Source organism: Labrus bergylta, chromosome 13 (assembly GCF_963930695.1).
Source record: "Labrus bergylta chromosome 13, fLabBer1.1, whole genome shotgun sequence".
NCBI lineage: Eukaryota > Metazoa > Chordata > Actinopteri > Labriformes > Labridae > Labrus > Labrus bergylta.
This window is the reverse complement of record NC_089207.1, coordinates 3,422,130-3,438,157: the sequence shown is the minus strand read 5'-3', so window position 1 is coordinate 3,438,157 and position 16,028 is coordinate 3,422,130. Positions and strand designations below refer to the sequence as shown.

The following is a 16,028-nucleotide window of genomic DNA, read 5'->3' as shown; positions in this document are numbered from 1 at the left end:
AATAAATTTATATTGATATAAATGTTTACTCTCAGCACACTTAAGTTGTTTAGTTCATGGTTTAGTTTAACTGTGTTGTTATTCTCCCTTCTGTCTGTCTTATGCACGTGTTGTATGATTTCCATTCTCTGCTCTCAGCTGGAGGAAGGAGGTATTTCCTGTCTGACACCTACTCCACTACTCTAGTTTAGTTCAGCAGCTCAGAAGCTTCCCACCTAAGATCTGAACGTGTTTTTTTCTTCTTCGTGTCAACATAGAGGAGTCTCCCCTTGATCTACAATAAACCCTAACTTCCTTCCTTCCGACTCGCATCTCATTCTTTTTTTTTTTACGCTTCTGTTCCTTCAGCTGGAGGACGACATCGTGGCAAAACCGAACTACTTTGCCACCATGAAGAATTTTGCCCTGCAGCTGTCGTCGGAGGATTGGATGATCCTCGAGTTCTCTCAATTGGGCTTCATCGGTAGGATTACAAATTCATTTCTCTAAATTCATCAGGGGGTCTGACAGATGAAGGAAGATCTGCACAGTCAGCTGGTAGAAAATCTAGAAATTGGTCTAACTTTTCAATTTGGGGAACGTTTAAACCAACTTTGCATGACATTTGTAGGGTTTATGCTAAATTGCCTTATTTTCTGGCACTTGACTGTATTTTATTCTGTGCATTAAGAATATGATTATAATTCTACAGAAGAAGTTTAAAATACTTTCTCTCGATAGCTTTAGCTAACCAAACTCTATTTCTGACATGGATAGCTCTTCTCTTCTTCTTCTTCTACTGTTTAGTCATTTGTAACTTGTAAAGGTGCTCTCATTAAGCCTCCCAAACATTTTGAAAAGGCAAAATGATTTGACAGGCAGAAGCAAATTCAAATGATACTACAGATTTTAAACGTTACATTTTGTTCCTTGTTCTGTTAAGTTAGATTTCTTATACATCTTGTAGCAAATAATAAGTTGATATTGATGCTGAATGCTTCTCTTCCGGCTAAAGGGATGATTGGTAACCCCTCTTCTCTCCTCTGTCCTTCAGGAAAGATGTTCCAGGCTCCAGACCTGAACCTCATCGTTGAGTTCATCTTCATGTTCTACAAAGAGAAACCCATCGACTGGCTGCTGGACCACATCCTCTGGGTCAAAGTCTGCAATCCCGAGAAAGATGCTGTATGTGATGCAATCACTCTGTTGATGCAGTATGAAACCTCAATGTAAGGGGAAGTGATCTCATTAGCAACTTTTATTTTTATTTTTTAAAGAAACACTGTGAGCGGCAGAAGTCCAGCCTACGCGTGCGGTTCAGGCCCTCCCTGTTTCAGCATGTGGGACTCCATTCTTCGCTTGCTGGGAAAATCCAAAAACTCACAGTAAGTCTCAACTCCCTGACAGTCATTTCTTTACAACAATAGGTCAACTTCCTGTGTAGAAAAATGTGCCCCTCCTCTGTGTGTGTGTCTGTGTGTGTGTGTGTGTGTGTGTGTGTGTGTGTGTGTGTGTGTGTAGGACAAGGACTTCCTGAAGCCTCTGCTACACAAGATGCATGTGAATCCCCCAGCTGAGGTTTCCACTTCAATGAAGGTAACGTGTCAGAGTTTATTACAAGATGTTAAATCTCTGTCTCTTGACTGTGAAGTCATCTTTAGTCCAAAAGCGTATGTTTTTATACGACAACTTCAAAATCAAGTCACCAAACGTGTTTTTGTGTCACGCAGGTGTATCAGGGTCACACGCTGGAAAAGACGTACCTTGGAGAGGACTTTTTCTGGGCCATCACGCCGACTGCAGGAGACTACGTCCTCTTCAAATTTGACAGACCTGTTAGCATAGACAGGTAAGTGTAGAGAGCTGTAACTGCTTTGTGAACGGTTTCTCTTCACCTACATTCAAATGAGGTGGTGTGTGTGTGTGTGTGTGTGTGTGTGTGTGTGTGTGTGTGTGTGTGTGTGTCTTCAGGGATCAGGGTGAGTTAATGAGAGTGCTCTAAAATAAGCATTCGTAGCCCAGCCCTTTCTCTCTGTGGACACCAGGGGAGAGAAAGGGCAAGGCAGTGAATATAAAGAGATGTGATGGGGGAGACGGACGGCCCGGATCAAAGCAGACCTGAAAAAGGATGTTAAATGTAATGAAAAAATATACAAACGTAACACTCTGGATTTGGTGATTGCTGGCTACTACTGGCTAGTTTAATCGCACATGATGTTGGGTTATTATGAGGCAGGTTGGGCGTACTGCCAAATTTTTTTTAAAAAGCAACGTGGTAGAGAAATTTACATTCTAGTCAGGAGTAAGAGAATCCTACACGTTTCCTTTAGTCAACATGTCTGTTACATGTTCTACATGCTCAATCTGTGGCATTGTCTCGTTTGATAAATAAACATTAAAGGCTTTAAATGTGATTTTTCACACTTAAATGTAGAAATCAAGTATGTCCTCTGAAAATAACTCTGTGAGTCATGACTGTCTACAATGGGTGTAACACCCGAGTCCCACTGTCTGTGATGTTTTCAGAGTTTTCAGAGTCCTATCTTCACTTTGTTTACATCGCCTGGACGGCCGGCTGACTCCTCCCCTCGTGTATAAAAGTTGTTTAATTGAGGGACTAGAGAAAAGAAGAATAACATACTGTACTCACTGCTTAACTGTGTTTCTAGATCACGCTCATTTCAGGTAAATTTACATGCAGTGTGAAGATACCAGCATAATAAAGATCACTAGCATTAGCATGCTAACACAACAATGCACCGCGAGTTGTTTTGGTTTCATGCTGGTGCTCAAGGGCGACATCTGCTGGATCAAAAAATCTCATCAAGCCTTTAAATGCTATCATTTCATTTTGACAAGCCCAATACACACCTGTGTAATAACCATGCCATTAATAACGCAGATTAAAAAAGAAATTGTGACCAAATTTGAGAAATTGTTTCCTTTTATGCGCTGAGATAATCGTTTGTAGTTTTGCACATTTGGTCCTTCCCAGGTTCATTCTGTAGTGGTAAGGATCGTATTAGACAGGATGACACACTTGCGAGGCTGCAGGTCATTTTTCAGTGAAGTGGCAGTGAGTTGGACGGGAGCCATCGACGTTCCCCCTGTCTGACTCTGAAGTGTTTTGTCTGCTTTTGAGTGATGCCAATTGTGTTGGCTTGGCCTCTTTAGCCTCGCTGATTAGACAACATCTCATGAGCAGTTGGTTAAGAGATACACAGCACACTCTGATGTGTCACTGGCTGGGTCGCCTGCTCTCTGGGGGCGAAACATAAAAATAAAAAATCAATTGATCTCTGTATTTTTCTTGGAATCTTGCCAACCTTGAATTTTCATGCAAGTGACTTTTTTAGTTTTCTAATTTGTGCATTGTGAATGTGATTATTAATTTACTTTTTTGAAGTAGCTTTGGTTAAGAAAACTAGATTTCCCCTACGTGTAGCTGGGGAAAATAAATTCCGCTTAAGCATAAGTTAAAAACAAACGATGTCCTTTTGAATTCAGTTTTATTTCTGAATAAGTTTTACATGAGAAGTTAATCATCTCTCTCCTGCTAAATATTAAACCCTGATGACAACATGCTATGTTTGTTACCTACTCCAGCACATTTCCAAAGGTGACTTTATGTTGTGTGAGAATGTGGCAGGGGAAGAGTGCAAGCATTGCCTATGCCGTGGTTGTATATATTCTAATGAATGCTCGATTTGATTGGCAGGTTCCTGTTTCGCAGCGGTAACCAGGAGCACCCAGGGGACAAGATCGAGAACACCACAGTGGAAATACTGCCTGTTTCGGTAAAGAAACACCTCCCCAACACACACACACACACACACACACATAAATCCCCCACCCCCACCCCCAACCACAGTCTGTCCCCATTCTGTGGTATGGTGTGCAAACGGTTTTGATTAGATTACATTGAGCCGTTGCTCTCAGGGACATAGCATATTGATTATTGACAGGAATGTAAGTGTGACAGAATCGTTGCAGTGCCAGAGGCGATGCATTCTTGACACTGTGATCACCAACCAGCTGCTAGCGTGGCGTTCAAGTGCTGCAGAAAATGAGAAATCTATAACATTTGTAGTTCATATTGAACAAAACTGTCCATCGTTCTCTATTTTTTTGTTTTTACTTCTTAGGAAACTGGAATGCAGACCAAAGAAAAGTACAAGCGAACTGAAGACCGCTTTTACAGGATCGGTGAGTGGATCAGTCTCCTTGTGCTTAAAGTGTGTAAGAGCATGCAAACACACTGAAGCATCGTGATCACATTACACACTCACTGTTTGTGCCTGCAGTGAAAGACTGTGTACAAACGTGTGTGAAATGTTCTCTGTCACAGCCTTTTTTTTTCTTTCTTTTTTTACACCACTGTTCATCTTAAGTTTTCTGCTCTTCCTGCAGTTCTTTTTCCTCCTCTTTATATTTAAACTTTTACTGACACTTTAGATAAGCTTTTGGGAAAAACATCAAAAACTTAGTGTGACCAACTCGCATTTCTCTATCTCTAACTTGAGCATTGGTCACGTATTAGCAGCCACCACCTCTCTACAAACGTGATTAATCTCACTTCACACAGACCTTTTGTTTTTCTCAAACCTCCACAGGTCAGTTTGTGAAAGGTGTGTCAGAAGGCGCTGTGGATCCGTCTTTCAATCCCGTCCTTGCACTTCGACTTTCAGTTCTGAAAGACTCGGCTGTGTGGGCGATCCTCAGTGAAGTAAGCCAATTTCACGCTACACTGTTTATGTCCTGTCCAATCACATGATTTAAAAAAAAAAACAACAACAATGTTTCCAAATGCCTCAAGCTGCCTTGTATGTTTTTTTTTTGTTTAACAAATGATGCTCTGCTCTCCTCCTGCAGATACATATAAAGAGGATAGCTGGCTGATTCTTCCAGACTGGGGCACATGAATGATAGCCCCTAGGGGGGACTAAAATCTCCTGGACTGCCTAGGCGGGCGGGGGGCCTCTGGCACCCCCGAAACCAGCAGTGAAATCATTAGAGTAGCTCTTCTGAGCTTATCTGAGGAACGCCACCTCACCCCCCCCCCCCCCGCTCTTCATAATGTACTTTATTTTGCTTCCCATCCATTGACTTTCTCTCTGCATCTCTCCCTCACTCTTGTGCTCTTAATTCATTTTTAGTGAGAATGTGAAAACTACTGTCTAACAAACAACGGTGAAGTATGTGAAGACGTCTGTTCCCAGCTCTGGCTCTCAAAGTGACTGTTTTACTCAGCAGCTTTGAACACAATCAGAAAAAAACAACAACAACAAAAAAAAAACGTCTGGGATGAATGAAGACAAAATCATCACACGTGGGGAAGAACCAGTCACCTGGCCACTGGTTTACATGCTGCCAAATCTTTTCTCTGTTACTCAATGCTGCCACCTCTGGGTGAGCTGGGGCATTGCACTGTCACTAGCGCCTCAGCTCAGCCCGTGTGATGACCAAGAATGTTGTCATCACTAATGGCCGGTCGCTCTCTCTGTTCTCCGCAGCAGAGAGGTGACGGGAGCTCTCGATCAACACCAGCCCAAACAAAACAAATGTTTTTTTGTTTTTTTTTTCCATCACTTCCAGAGATTTGTCAGTCCCACTCAAATACTCCTCTTCTCCTGGAAAAACTAAACGGAAAAAACCTCAGGATGAGCCAGTCAGTAACAACGTCGACCAATAGGCCAGATTCAGTGGCAACTACCCCAATCCATCAAGAAATGAAAACCATAACACCTTATCTATTTCACCTCCTGTCTGACAGGTCGTGTATGACCTCAGTGTCCATTTATAGTAAACCAATCAGACATTGCCTTGGCGTCATTTTCCCGGAGGAATATATTGTTATATTGATATATTATTACAGCTACGACGATCTATGAAGGTGACTTAATTTATTTGAAATAAATCTTTAATTTGTACAAGAGGTAAAAATATATTTTTATTCTATGAAGAGATGTTTATGTCGGTTGGGAGTCGGTTTTGGGGTTTTTTTTTGCATTTGTGTTATGTTTTCTTTCTGGATTTCTATTGTACCTTTTTTTTTCACATTATTACAGCTACTTGTCTGTTGGTGCAAGTAGCTGTGCCTGTTTCTCTTTTCACTTGAAGTGTTACGTTTCAACTAAAAAACGATTAATTTCACTGCTAACAAAATACTGAATGGTAGGAGGTGTGAATAGATTCTATTGAAGAAGTCTTTTAAATTCGAAATTTTAAAATAATGTGCCTTACACCCATGTCCCTTGCAAAAATAGTCTCAGCAACCAATAATCCAATCTGTTCCCATTCATGTTGTCCCTACACTTTTGATTGCTGGAAATGCTATTTTTACTTTTTAACACGCACACACAGTCCCAAGTGATTGGGTTTTAGGAACTATATCTCTGTGTTCTCACTTGAAGCCGCGTGATTTGCACTGTGTTTTCAATCATTTTTGTTACCATTACATCCTTCACCATTGTGCTAAATTTTCCCATAAAAGATGCTTATTCCACTGATTACTCCAAATCCATGGCAATTCCTTCTGTCCGATCAAATGTCCGTTTTTTTTTTTTTGAACATCTGGGCAGAGTATTGACTACTGATCATTGCAGAGTGCGCCTTTTTGTTGTATGATTTGGCTGAGGGTTGTGTAGTACTTTCACTGATTGTAAATATATAAAAAGCAACAAGCATTATCTGTCCTTCACTCACTCACTCACTCTCTCACTCACTCACTCACTCTCTCTCTCTCCCTCACTTTAAAGTTCATTGAAATCCACTTGACATGTTTATCTATTTGTGTGTGTGTGGCAAATGTTTTGAGTTGAAGCTATTTTAAGTGAAACCTCATTTTTATATTGTTGTGGTTCATTACGGGGGAGGGGGGGGGGGGTAGTGAAGTGCCTTTTGGTGGAAATGATAAAAACAGGACAGAATTTGCGTAGTTAATTTGTAAATAATGAACAATGTCTTAAAGTCAAAGCAGACTCCTCAGCCTTCTGCTAGAGCTGTGCAAAAAAATGCCGTGGCTTGATTTCTGTCTCCTCCGCAGATTGTTTTGTTTTTTTGTTTTGTTTTTTTAAATCGGGAGAAGATAGGAGCAGGTCACATTAACTTACTGTAAGTTCAACATTTGAAAGGGGAAAGACACTGCTTTTACAGGAATGGCTTCTCCCTCATGCTCTGCATCCACACACAAACAGTAACTGAATGCATGAAAACAGCATGAATGGTCTTGTGACCCCCCCCCCCCCCCCCTCAATATACTGTATGTGCAGAGAGTGAATCGGAGAGACAACCCCATACACCCATCAGTTCATGTGCCTTCATTATTCATATGTTTATGCCTGCCTTTGATGTTTTTGACATCATTTTTCATGGACATCTTTGAAATAAATGATAAAAAAAAAAAAAAGTTGTTAGAACTCATGGCCATATTTGTGTTTTGATTTCATTCTATTTGAATCACTCATCCATCTGCATCAACAGGTTTGATTTGAAAGTAAAAAAAGGTAAACAATAATTCAAGACTGGCCTCAAAATCAATTTGATATTATTTTTTATCTCCCCCTCCCCACAGTGTAGATCTGTTCACACCGTTTTTAAAGCGTATACCGGCTATGTACACGGAAGACTACAACTCCCAGCATGCCCTTCTTTGTTCCGGATACTTCCGTCTTCCCATCATGCAATATGAAACAAAACATGGCTGAAAGTCTTCATAACAGTGCTGTTACCTTGTGGAGGTGAACAGTGAGAAGGTAAGCATTCAGGGAACACTGGACGTGTCAGAGCATTTCGCACGATGCCGAAATATTACGAAGACAAAGAGGAAGACAACAGAGCATGCGCGGGAATCAGGGAGGACTTCAAGGCCTGTCTCCTTCAGCACGACTGTGTGGTAAAGGTAAGTGAACGTCCTTAGCTTGACAGGTCGGAAGAAAAGCAGGTGTTTTAGAGAATAGTGATACCTGTCGAGAACAAAACTTCACCTGAAACCTTAAAAACATCTTTAAAAACAGAGCTGGCCTTTATCTGACACTGCACAAGGAGTGAGCAGCTATCATGTAGCCTCCTGGGACATACCAGATGCAAACTATTAAAAGGTTAAAAAGACTACAACTTAATCAATGTACTACAAATATACACCTGCATTTAACTGAGCAAATAGGTAAGAGCCTCCCATTGGATAATAATAACTGCATGGGCGATTATCTTTCAGCTGGCAACACGTTATTTAACCCAAACTGATGCAATGAGTAGCTTCTCATCTCTTAAACTACGATGTTGAAAGTCTCTGTGTTCCTGAGGTCGTGGAGAAGATGTTAAGTCTGTGTGAGGGTCAAATCACTGACATGCATCAAGCAGAGAAAACATCTCAGGAGATTTCAGAAACTACTAAAACTGGGTTAAGAACTGTCCAATGCATTATTAAAAACTGGAAGGAAGATTCACCCTTCAGAGTGATCAGGGTAAGAAGAGAGGCAGGTGAAGTGATGCACCCATCATGCCTACTGTACCAGCCTGTGGGGGGGCAGAGCTGTGATCTGGGGTTGCTGCAGTTGGTCTAGGTTCAGCAACATTATGTGCCTGCTGACTACCTGAATATACTGAATGAACAGGTTATTCCATCAATGGATTTGTTTCTTCCCGGATGGCACGGGCTGATCCAAGATGATCCATCAGGATTCATCGGGCTCAGATTGTGGTGGAGTGGTTCAGGGAGCATGAGACGTCATTTTCACACATGGATTGTCCCCCACAGAGTCCAGACCTTAACCCCATTGTAGAATCTTTGGGACGTTGCTGGAGAAGACTTTGCGCAGTGGACCGACTCTCCAAATCATCAGTACACTTTATTGGTGAAAAATGAATGAAACACTGGACGGAAATAAATCTTGCGACACTGCAGGAAAAAAGCGCAAAAAAAGCGCAGCAGCGCATGCACTTTCTGCGTCGGATGAAGAGAGCACACCGCCCTCCTCCTTTTACCACCTTCTACAGAGGCACTATAGAGAGCATCATAACAAACTGCTTCTCTGTCTGGTCCGGAGCCTGCAGTGCCTCCGACTGGAAGTCCCTGCAGAGAGTGGTGAGGACGGCGGAAAAGATCATTAAGACTCCACTTCCTCCCATCCAGGAGATCGCAAAGATCCGCTGTCTGACCAGGGATCAGAAAATCAGCAGAGACACCTCCCACCCCCACCAAGGACTGTTTTCACTGCTGGACTCTGGAAAGAGGTTCTGCAGCCTCCGAAGCAGAACTTCCAGGTTCTGTAACAGCTTCTTCCCACAGGCCATAAGACTTTTGAACAGGAAAAAAAGAATCCCTCCATTCCCCCTCAAACCCCCACACAGGACTACCTCACTGGACTGTAAAATACAATATAACATACATCACAAACGTGCAATATATTTATCTGTATAGTAATTTTACTCATAGCTTTTCTTTTTATATCTATTTATATCGGCACCTTATTTTTCTATGTAAATACTTGCTGCTGTTTTTTATCCTGCACTACAACGAGCCAAATGCAATAAAATTTCATTCTTATCTGCACTGTAAAGTACAAGTTTGAATGACAATAAAGAAAGTCTAAGTCTAAGAAGCTTCTCGAAACAATGCCACAGCGAATGCGTGCCGTAATCAAAGCTAAAGGCGGTCCAACGAAATATTAGAGTGTGATCTGTTTTTTCGGTGGCGACTTTAGTTTTTTTGGTCTGGCAGTGTATTTCTTCCCTCTAAAGCAGGCTTTCCCGACCTTGGGGTCCCTGGTCGCTTGAAATGTGAATTTATTGATCAATCAACATAAATGTATATAAAAGGTATTGAACACAGGCTGTATGTGGGCCAATGCCCACAAACCATGTGAATGAACAAGACCCTTGCAGAGTCTCTGTCTGTCCTCCGTTGTGCAGAAGTATCATCCAAGTCTTTCTTCCTCTGTCCACATCAGAAGTACATAAAAGACTAAATGTGGTCTAAACTGAATGTTAACTTGTAACACAGCAGAGAAACTATTACATGATTGGAAACAAATGAATTTTAGCAAAAAGCTGTTTGTGTTTTTTGGGTGTCTGGGGTTGCAAGAGTTTGTTGAAGTCAAAGTGGGGTCACAAGTTTAAAGAAGGTTAGAAACTACTTCTCTAAAGAGACACTTGATTTATTGTAGTGTTGCACAAAGTCCTAGATTCAGACAGGGCTGTAAGGCTGCTGTCAGGAAGTGTTGCTAATGATTTATATATTTACTGTTCTTCCTACTTTATCAGGATGGGAAGCTGCCCAGTGAGTGTTTGAAGGAAGGCCATTGTAAAGCCCTGCAGACATCCTTCTTTGAGTGCAAGAGGTCAATGGTAAGTCAGCCCAGAGAAGATAGAGCACAATGCTGAACGTAAGGAAGTGGTGGGAGAGAAAAGGCAACAGGGGGATATTTTATCTTCCCATTTCCTGATGTGTCTCACGGCTGTGTTTTCCCCCTCACAGTGACCAGAAGCAAAACCAAAAAAAACTCCACTAGTATTTGAAGCTGTGCTGTCCCTTACTGATGTGTTTTGTATTTCAACAGCTGGACACGAGATCAAGATTCAGAGGAAAGAAAGGATACTGAGGAGCCGTCGAAATTCCCCCACATGGGTGAAGAATTACTGGATCGACAATTCCAAACACGGGTTATAATGGTGTTTAAATCAAAGTGCTGCTCGCAGGTCACATCACGAGCAGCTTTTACAACCCTGTCTGAAGAACGTAGCAAAAGGACTACCAGCTTTTAAAGAACAACGAACTCTGACACACAGAAGAAGAAGAAGAAGAAGAAATTCATCAGCAGGGGGAAGAAAAGAAAAACACACAAAATTCACTTGCTGGAGCTTCATCTGGATGAATGAGGATGTGATTGTGATGTCATGAAACAACACTTGTAATGAATAAAATGATGAGAAACTTGAGTTTATTGTAAATTTATTTAAGTGCTTTCATCAAAAACATTTATTTTAGTTTAAAAAAAAACTTTGATAGTAGCATCAAACAATCGAGGTGTGTAAATACAGTAATGAGTCCTTCATGTGTGTTTATATTACGATGTATAAAATGTGTCTTTGGGCCCAGAGTTTTCTACTAGATAGTTTGTGTCTACTAGTTGTTGGATGTCTTGTTATAAAAAACCCAAATAGAGGAATAATTCTCTAAGCATAGAACCATAAAAGAAGAATAACTAAACAGGGAAAACTTCACTGAAAATGTGCCGAGCTGTTATTTTAAAGAAGCCATCATCATCTGCTCAAACTTCTTCATATCCACCTTCTTCATGATGAAAGCCTTCTTAGGACTCTTCTTCATGAATCCCACAGTGTCCACTACCATCATGCCTCTGGTGTGTGTGCCTGCCAGCTCCACGCTGACCGGATACTCGTCGCTCTCTAAGACGAATGAGTCGTCGATGGCGGCGGCCATGGCGTACGAGTCGCAGGAGACGAAACCTGTGCCGGCGACAAACTCTTTCTCGCAGCGCTCGCTTTGCGAAGCCTCGATGCTGTGGCGGAAGATCCGGGCCATGAAGCGAGCTTTGTCGGTGTCCTGCGCCAGCCAGGCGTCACAGAAGTCCTGCCGAAGTAAAAACAAAGGTGAACACAGAGCAGCAGCCAATCCCTGATGTGTTTACTGATCGTACTTTACAGGCTTCATTTTGAACCAGCAGATGGATCTATTTCTCACAGTCCACTGCACAACTCCTGCATCGCACCTTTTCTAAATTTTTTGTTTTTTATTCTTTATATTTTTAAATTCTATGTTATATATTGTAATATCTTCTTATTCTGTTTTATTTAAGTTGTTGTTAGTTCTGTTTTATTTCCTTGTTAATTGTTTAGCACCAATACACCAAGTTAAATTCCTTGTATGTGTAAATGTACTTGGCAATAATTCTGATTCTGATCAAATAATTCTGCACTTAAGTATTAAAATGGATTTAAAAGTTGTGATAATGAAAAAGGAGGCCTTACCCAGGACAGCTTGCTGTAGCAGGTAAACTCCCAGCAGGCCAAGTATGTGGGACAGTTGTACTCGTTCAGCACGATGTACGCAGCTTCTGGATCAGCAGCGAAATTAAACTCGGCACAGACGGTGGTGTTTCCTCGAGCTGAAGGAGCAAACAACAGAAAGCCACTGGTTACCTGCTGAGCTCCGGTCTTACAGGGAGAAGATCCAACAATGACAAACACTAAAACCCTCAGGCGTCAGCTTCATTTACTACCCTCTTAAGTCCACTTCCAAAAAAACTGCTATAAAAATAAAACAGATTGATATTTTTTTCTACTTTTTTCTGCATAAATCTCTTAAACAACTTCAGCCCTGCTCAAAACTACCAACCACTCAATCATTTTTAGGAATTTAACCCTTTAAATGCCAGTTTCATTACTTGATGTCACTGTTCTATTTTTATAGCAGTGGACATTTTTTGTCCTCAGTGACTTAAGAGGGTAGTAAACATGTTTCACAGTGTTCTATTGATCTATTAAAAAAATCTAAATGTGCATTACAAAATGTGTCAAAAGAGACTCTTTCTTATAAAAAATGGTGCCATATGCACTAACACAGACAAAATGATGACCAGACAAAGAGGTAAAATTTGACCAAATGGACAAAAATGTCCATAATGATGCATGAGGGATAAACAAAGATTTCAACACTTTGGTGATTTAAATAACATTTTCATGGAGCCACTGGGGGGCTGCAACTCCGGTAAGATTGAACATTTCTAAGTGATTAATAATTGAACTGACATTCAGTGTTGCCTCCCATGATGTAGAGTCCTCGGAGTTTGCTCGGTAGAGATGGATCCATCTTCACAGCCAGAGCCAGGTTGGTGAGCGGCGCCGTGGCAACAAGAGATACCTGGAGGAATACATTCAGATTTCAAAAACCTTTAAAAACAAAGAGCTAACACACAGACAGAGCTGTGCCACGCCTCTCACCTCTCCTGGGTTCTCATTGACGATCCTGATCATAGCAGAGACGGCGCCCTCCTTCTGGACCAGGTCAGCAGCGGGGGCGTTGGGGTCGGGAGCGTCTCCCAGCCCGTCCATCCCGTGGAAGTGTCCCGCACTGATGCTGTTTCCGAGGATGGGCTTGGCAGCTCCTTTAAACACCGGAATCTGGTAGGTGAAAAGAAGAGTATTTTACATTAAAAAGTTTAAAAGATGACAAATACTGAGATAAAGTTATTCATTATTGTTATGCATCCAAAGAGAAACACTAAAAGGTATAAAAAAAAAAGAGCGGCCAAACAAATCTTAACAGAGAATGAGACAAAATAAATTCATCCACAGTCAGAATCAGGTGTTACATTTGAATCCAGTGAACTGAAAACTGCAAATTATAAAAAGTACTGCTGCACCATTTGATGAAAACTTTAGATTTATAAGACGTGTGTGTGTGCTCGTTTTAAATGCAACAAAGTCAAATATTCAAGTTAGGAAAAGTTGGCCGTACCACATCACATGACTTCATGAGAAGGGAAGAATAACTTAATTTATTTTTTTATAAATTCATTAATCATGTGGGATGTTCGAGACTTTTACGATCGGTCAACACAAATGATTGATAATGACTCACCAAGTTGATTTTACTTTGTAAGATGTGACGATTTTTCACTTCAATAGAGTGACCAGTTCATTAAAAAAAATAAATTCAAAGACCATAACCTGCTGTTTTTACAAAAAAGTAAAGTGTCTCTGGATATTTGTTATGAATTGGCTCAATACAGATAAAGATTGATTGATTAATTGAGTTAACAATTTAAAAAGAGTCCTCTCTTGACGTGATGGATACTGGTTGGTCAAACTAATTCATTACTTTTCATTAAAAAGCGACATGGCGCTCTGTGTTTTACACAGTATAGTGAGTGAGTATTATTAAGCAGTGGTTTCATTGAATATGATGATGATGATATAAAGTCAGATAGTTGGTTTCATATCCTCCTTCAGTGCATGAAGCCAAAAGCAGACAATAAATAAACATGTTCCCTGAATCTAACTGAGTTCATAGTGGTTGAGTCGTTTGTCCAGTTTCTGCCTCAGTCATGTGACCTGAGCAACAACAACTCACTGTTTGTCCATTTTATAAAAAAGTACCCTCACACATCACATGATGCCAGCAAATCCCAATTCAAATTCCAATTAATTTTAAGTCTTGACTCTTCAGCAGGTCACAAAAAAAGCTCAATATTTACCGAGAAAATCAAATCAGGATCATGAAATAAATTCACGTTCTGCACCCACCTCCAGCTTATTGCAGACTTGCAAAACTCGCAGTGTGTTCTTACACACATTCTCCACCGCCGTGTTACCGTGCACGCACGTGACACCCAGTAGCTCCACGTTGGGGGCGGCCAGCGCCAACATGATGGCCTGAGCATCGTCCGTCCCGCAGTCTACGTCAGCCAGCACCTTCTTCTTGCTCATCGTGGACCCTGAGGAGCAGAAACAACAGAGCATGAACACGAGCTGCAGCCCTGGCTGTCCCTCTGAATCTTTGGAGAGAGAGTTTAGCTCCTCTTGTTAATAAGTAAACTGAAGTTAACATTTACTCTGGTCAAGATTAGAGACAATGGTGGTGTAGTTTGTTGATAGTTGAATTCAGTTTAAAGAAAAAGAACAGCAGAGGATCAGATTTTACAAGACAAAACCAACCTGAGTGTGAGATAGATGACGTGAAGTCTTTGCAGGCTTGAGCTCTTCCTCTCGCAGACCAGAACAACCGATGGTCAGCTGAAGACAACCTTTGAGCAGAGAGAGATCAATAAGTGAATGGAGAGTGGACTGAAGGGGAGGAGTTAAATAGTAGGAGGAAAAGGTTAATGAATACATTTTATGCCTTGTTGATCAATGACTTCTATTATAGAATAGAATAGAATAGAATTACTTTATTGATCCCAAACTGGGAAATTGTGGCGTTACAGCAGCAGGTTGTCCAAACACACAATATTAACAAAAAACACAATATTAGCAAATTTAAACACAATATAATATTAAATACAAAGTAAATAAGCACTAAAAATATCAAAACTAAGAATGGGAATATATACAACCAGGATTTAACTTAGCATTACTAGTCTTAAATATGAAAGATTAAATGTAAATGTGTAAAAACAGAGTTGTAAATGGACAGTATTGACATAAGTTAAAGTGAAGGAGTGTAGACATATCAGCAGAAACTATTCAATATAACACCATTTATCACTTCTGGTACAAACATGTTGACACACTATTTCATTTTTGTCCTTAATTTGAAAAGTTCAGATGCTGTAGTATCACCACCACTGTGTAAGAGTACTTTAGTTTATGTTAGTTGTGCTAAATTAAAAATGTAATTGATGTATTTACAATCATAAAAATACATTTTATAAAGTTCTCTCCCTTTTAGTTTGAAAATGACTTTGTTCTACTTTAATTGATGTGTACATTTGATGATAGTTAGGCTATAAAAATGCTGTAAAATGATTTCTTGTGTAATGAATAAAACAGCTGTTATATACAGGTACTTAATCACACACAGTAGTTTCTCTATAATATGGCTAAATAGATGTTTATAGGAAAATAAATACAAATGTACCACTTCCCGTGATGTGTGTTTAAATCTATTATAATATTGTATACAGTAATATTTACAGTCTATGGTTTAAATATAATAACAAGGTGCATTCCTGTCATATCTGCACTTAAGAGCAGGGAAATGAATTTCACACCTTCCTCAGTCTGCACAGTGACAGACTGTAAAACAAACATGCTACATGATAGCTGAGACACAAATGTGAATCAGTGTCTAAGTATGTGTCCATGTAAACAGGTGGTTTTTTTAACCTCTTCTAGACTCTTGTGTGGATGTGCAGCGTCCTCTCACCTCTCCACACAGCGCCAGAAAATGTTTGATTTTGTTCCAACAGAGCGGATTATCAGCGCCATGCAGACAAGCTGTAACCAGAGAGCGTGGCGATGCAGCGAGGGCTCACTCTGACGTCTTTTCTGAGCACCACAAACAGCGTTGTAATTTAGGACAGAGC

At 40.6% G+C, this 16,028-nt stretch overlaps 3 protein-coding genes across 3 annotated transcripts in view; 2 read left to right on the top strand and 1 right to left on the bottom strand.

Moving 5' to 3' along the window:
- mgat4a (alpha-1,3-mannosyl-glycoprotein 4-beta-N-acetylglucosaminyltransferase A) overlaps nt 1-6,668 on the top strand; it is a 40,033-nt gene extending 33,365 nt beyond the window's left edge. The window contains exons 8-16 of the mRNA XM_020648378.3: nt 349-463; nt 1,034-1,164; nt 1,257-1,364; nt 1,501-1,575; nt 1,710-1,828; nt 3,698-3,776; nt 4,125-4,185; nt 4,593-4,705; nt 4,852-6,668. Coding sequence (XP_020504034.1) covers nt 349-463; nt 1,034-1,164; nt 1,257-1,364; nt 1,501-1,575; nt 1,710-1,828; nt 3,698-3,776; nt 4,125-4,185; nt 4,593-4,705; nt 4,852-4,878 — 828 coding nt within the window. The 3' untranslated portion in view covers nt 4,879-6,668. The remainder of the gene's footprint in view (nt 1-348; nt 464-1,033; nt 1,165-1,256; nt 1,365-1,500; nt 1,576-1,709; nt 1,829-3,697; nt 3,777-4,124; nt 4,186-4,592; nt 4,706-4,851) is intronic.
- Nucleotides 6,669-7,643: 975 nt separating this feature from the next.
- coa5 (cytochrome C oxidase assembly factor 5) lies at nt 7,644-10,917 on the top strand. The gene is made up of 3 exons (XM_020648394.3): nt 7,644-7,879; nt 10,243-10,326; nt 10,539-10,917. The coding sequence occupies exons 1-3, from the start codon at nt 7,778-7,780 to the stop codon at nt 10,578-10,580; spliced, it is 228 nt and encodes a 75-aa protein (XP_020504050.1). The 5' UTR covers nt 7,644-7,777; the 3' UTR covers nt 10,581-10,917.
- Nucleotides 10,914-16,008, bottom strand: si:dkey-4e7.3 (uncharacterized protein LOC402865 homolog). The gene is made up of 7 exons (XM_020648393.3): nt 15,869-16,008; nt 14,659-14,747; nt 14,248-14,438; nt 12,943-13,122; nt 12,751-12,862; nt 11,971-12,107; nt 10,914-11,572 (listed from the first exon to the last, which is right to left on the bottom strand). Exons 1-7 carry the CDS (start codon nt 15,928-15,930, stop codon nt 11,222-11,224), a joined length of 1,122 nt encoding a protein of 373 aa, XP_020504049.2. The 5' UTR covers nt 15,931-16,008; the 3' UTR covers nt 10,914-11,221.
- Nucleotides 16,009-16,028: the final 20 nt, after the last annotated feature.

Bases quoted from the DNA above. Each gene is read 5' to 3' on its own strand.
- coa5 (XM_020648394.3), top strand. From the start codon at position 7,778: ATGCCGAAATATTACGAAGACAAAGAGGAAGACAACAGAGCATGCGCG. The intron at 7,880-10,242 runs GTAAGTGAACGT...CTACTTTATCAG, and splicing joins AGCACGACTGTGTGGTAAAG to GATGGGAAGCTGCCCAGTGA. The intron at 10,327-10,538 runs GTAAGTCAGCCC...GTATTTCAACAG, and splicing joins TTGAGTGCAAGAGGTCAATG to CTGGACACGAGATCAAGATT.
- si:dkey-4e7.3 (XM_020648393.3), bottom strand. From the start codon at position 15,930: ATGGCGCTGATAATCCGCTCTGTTGGAACAAAATCAAACATTTTCTGG. The intron at 14,748-15,868 runs GTGAGAGGACGC...CTCTGCTCAAAG, and splicing joins TTCTGGCGCTGTGTGGAGAG to GTTGTCTTCAGCTGACCATC. The intron at 13,123-14,247 runs GTGGGTGCAGAA...TTCACCTACCAG, and splicing joins AAGTCTGCAATAAGCTGGAG to ATTCCGGTGTTTAAAGGAGC.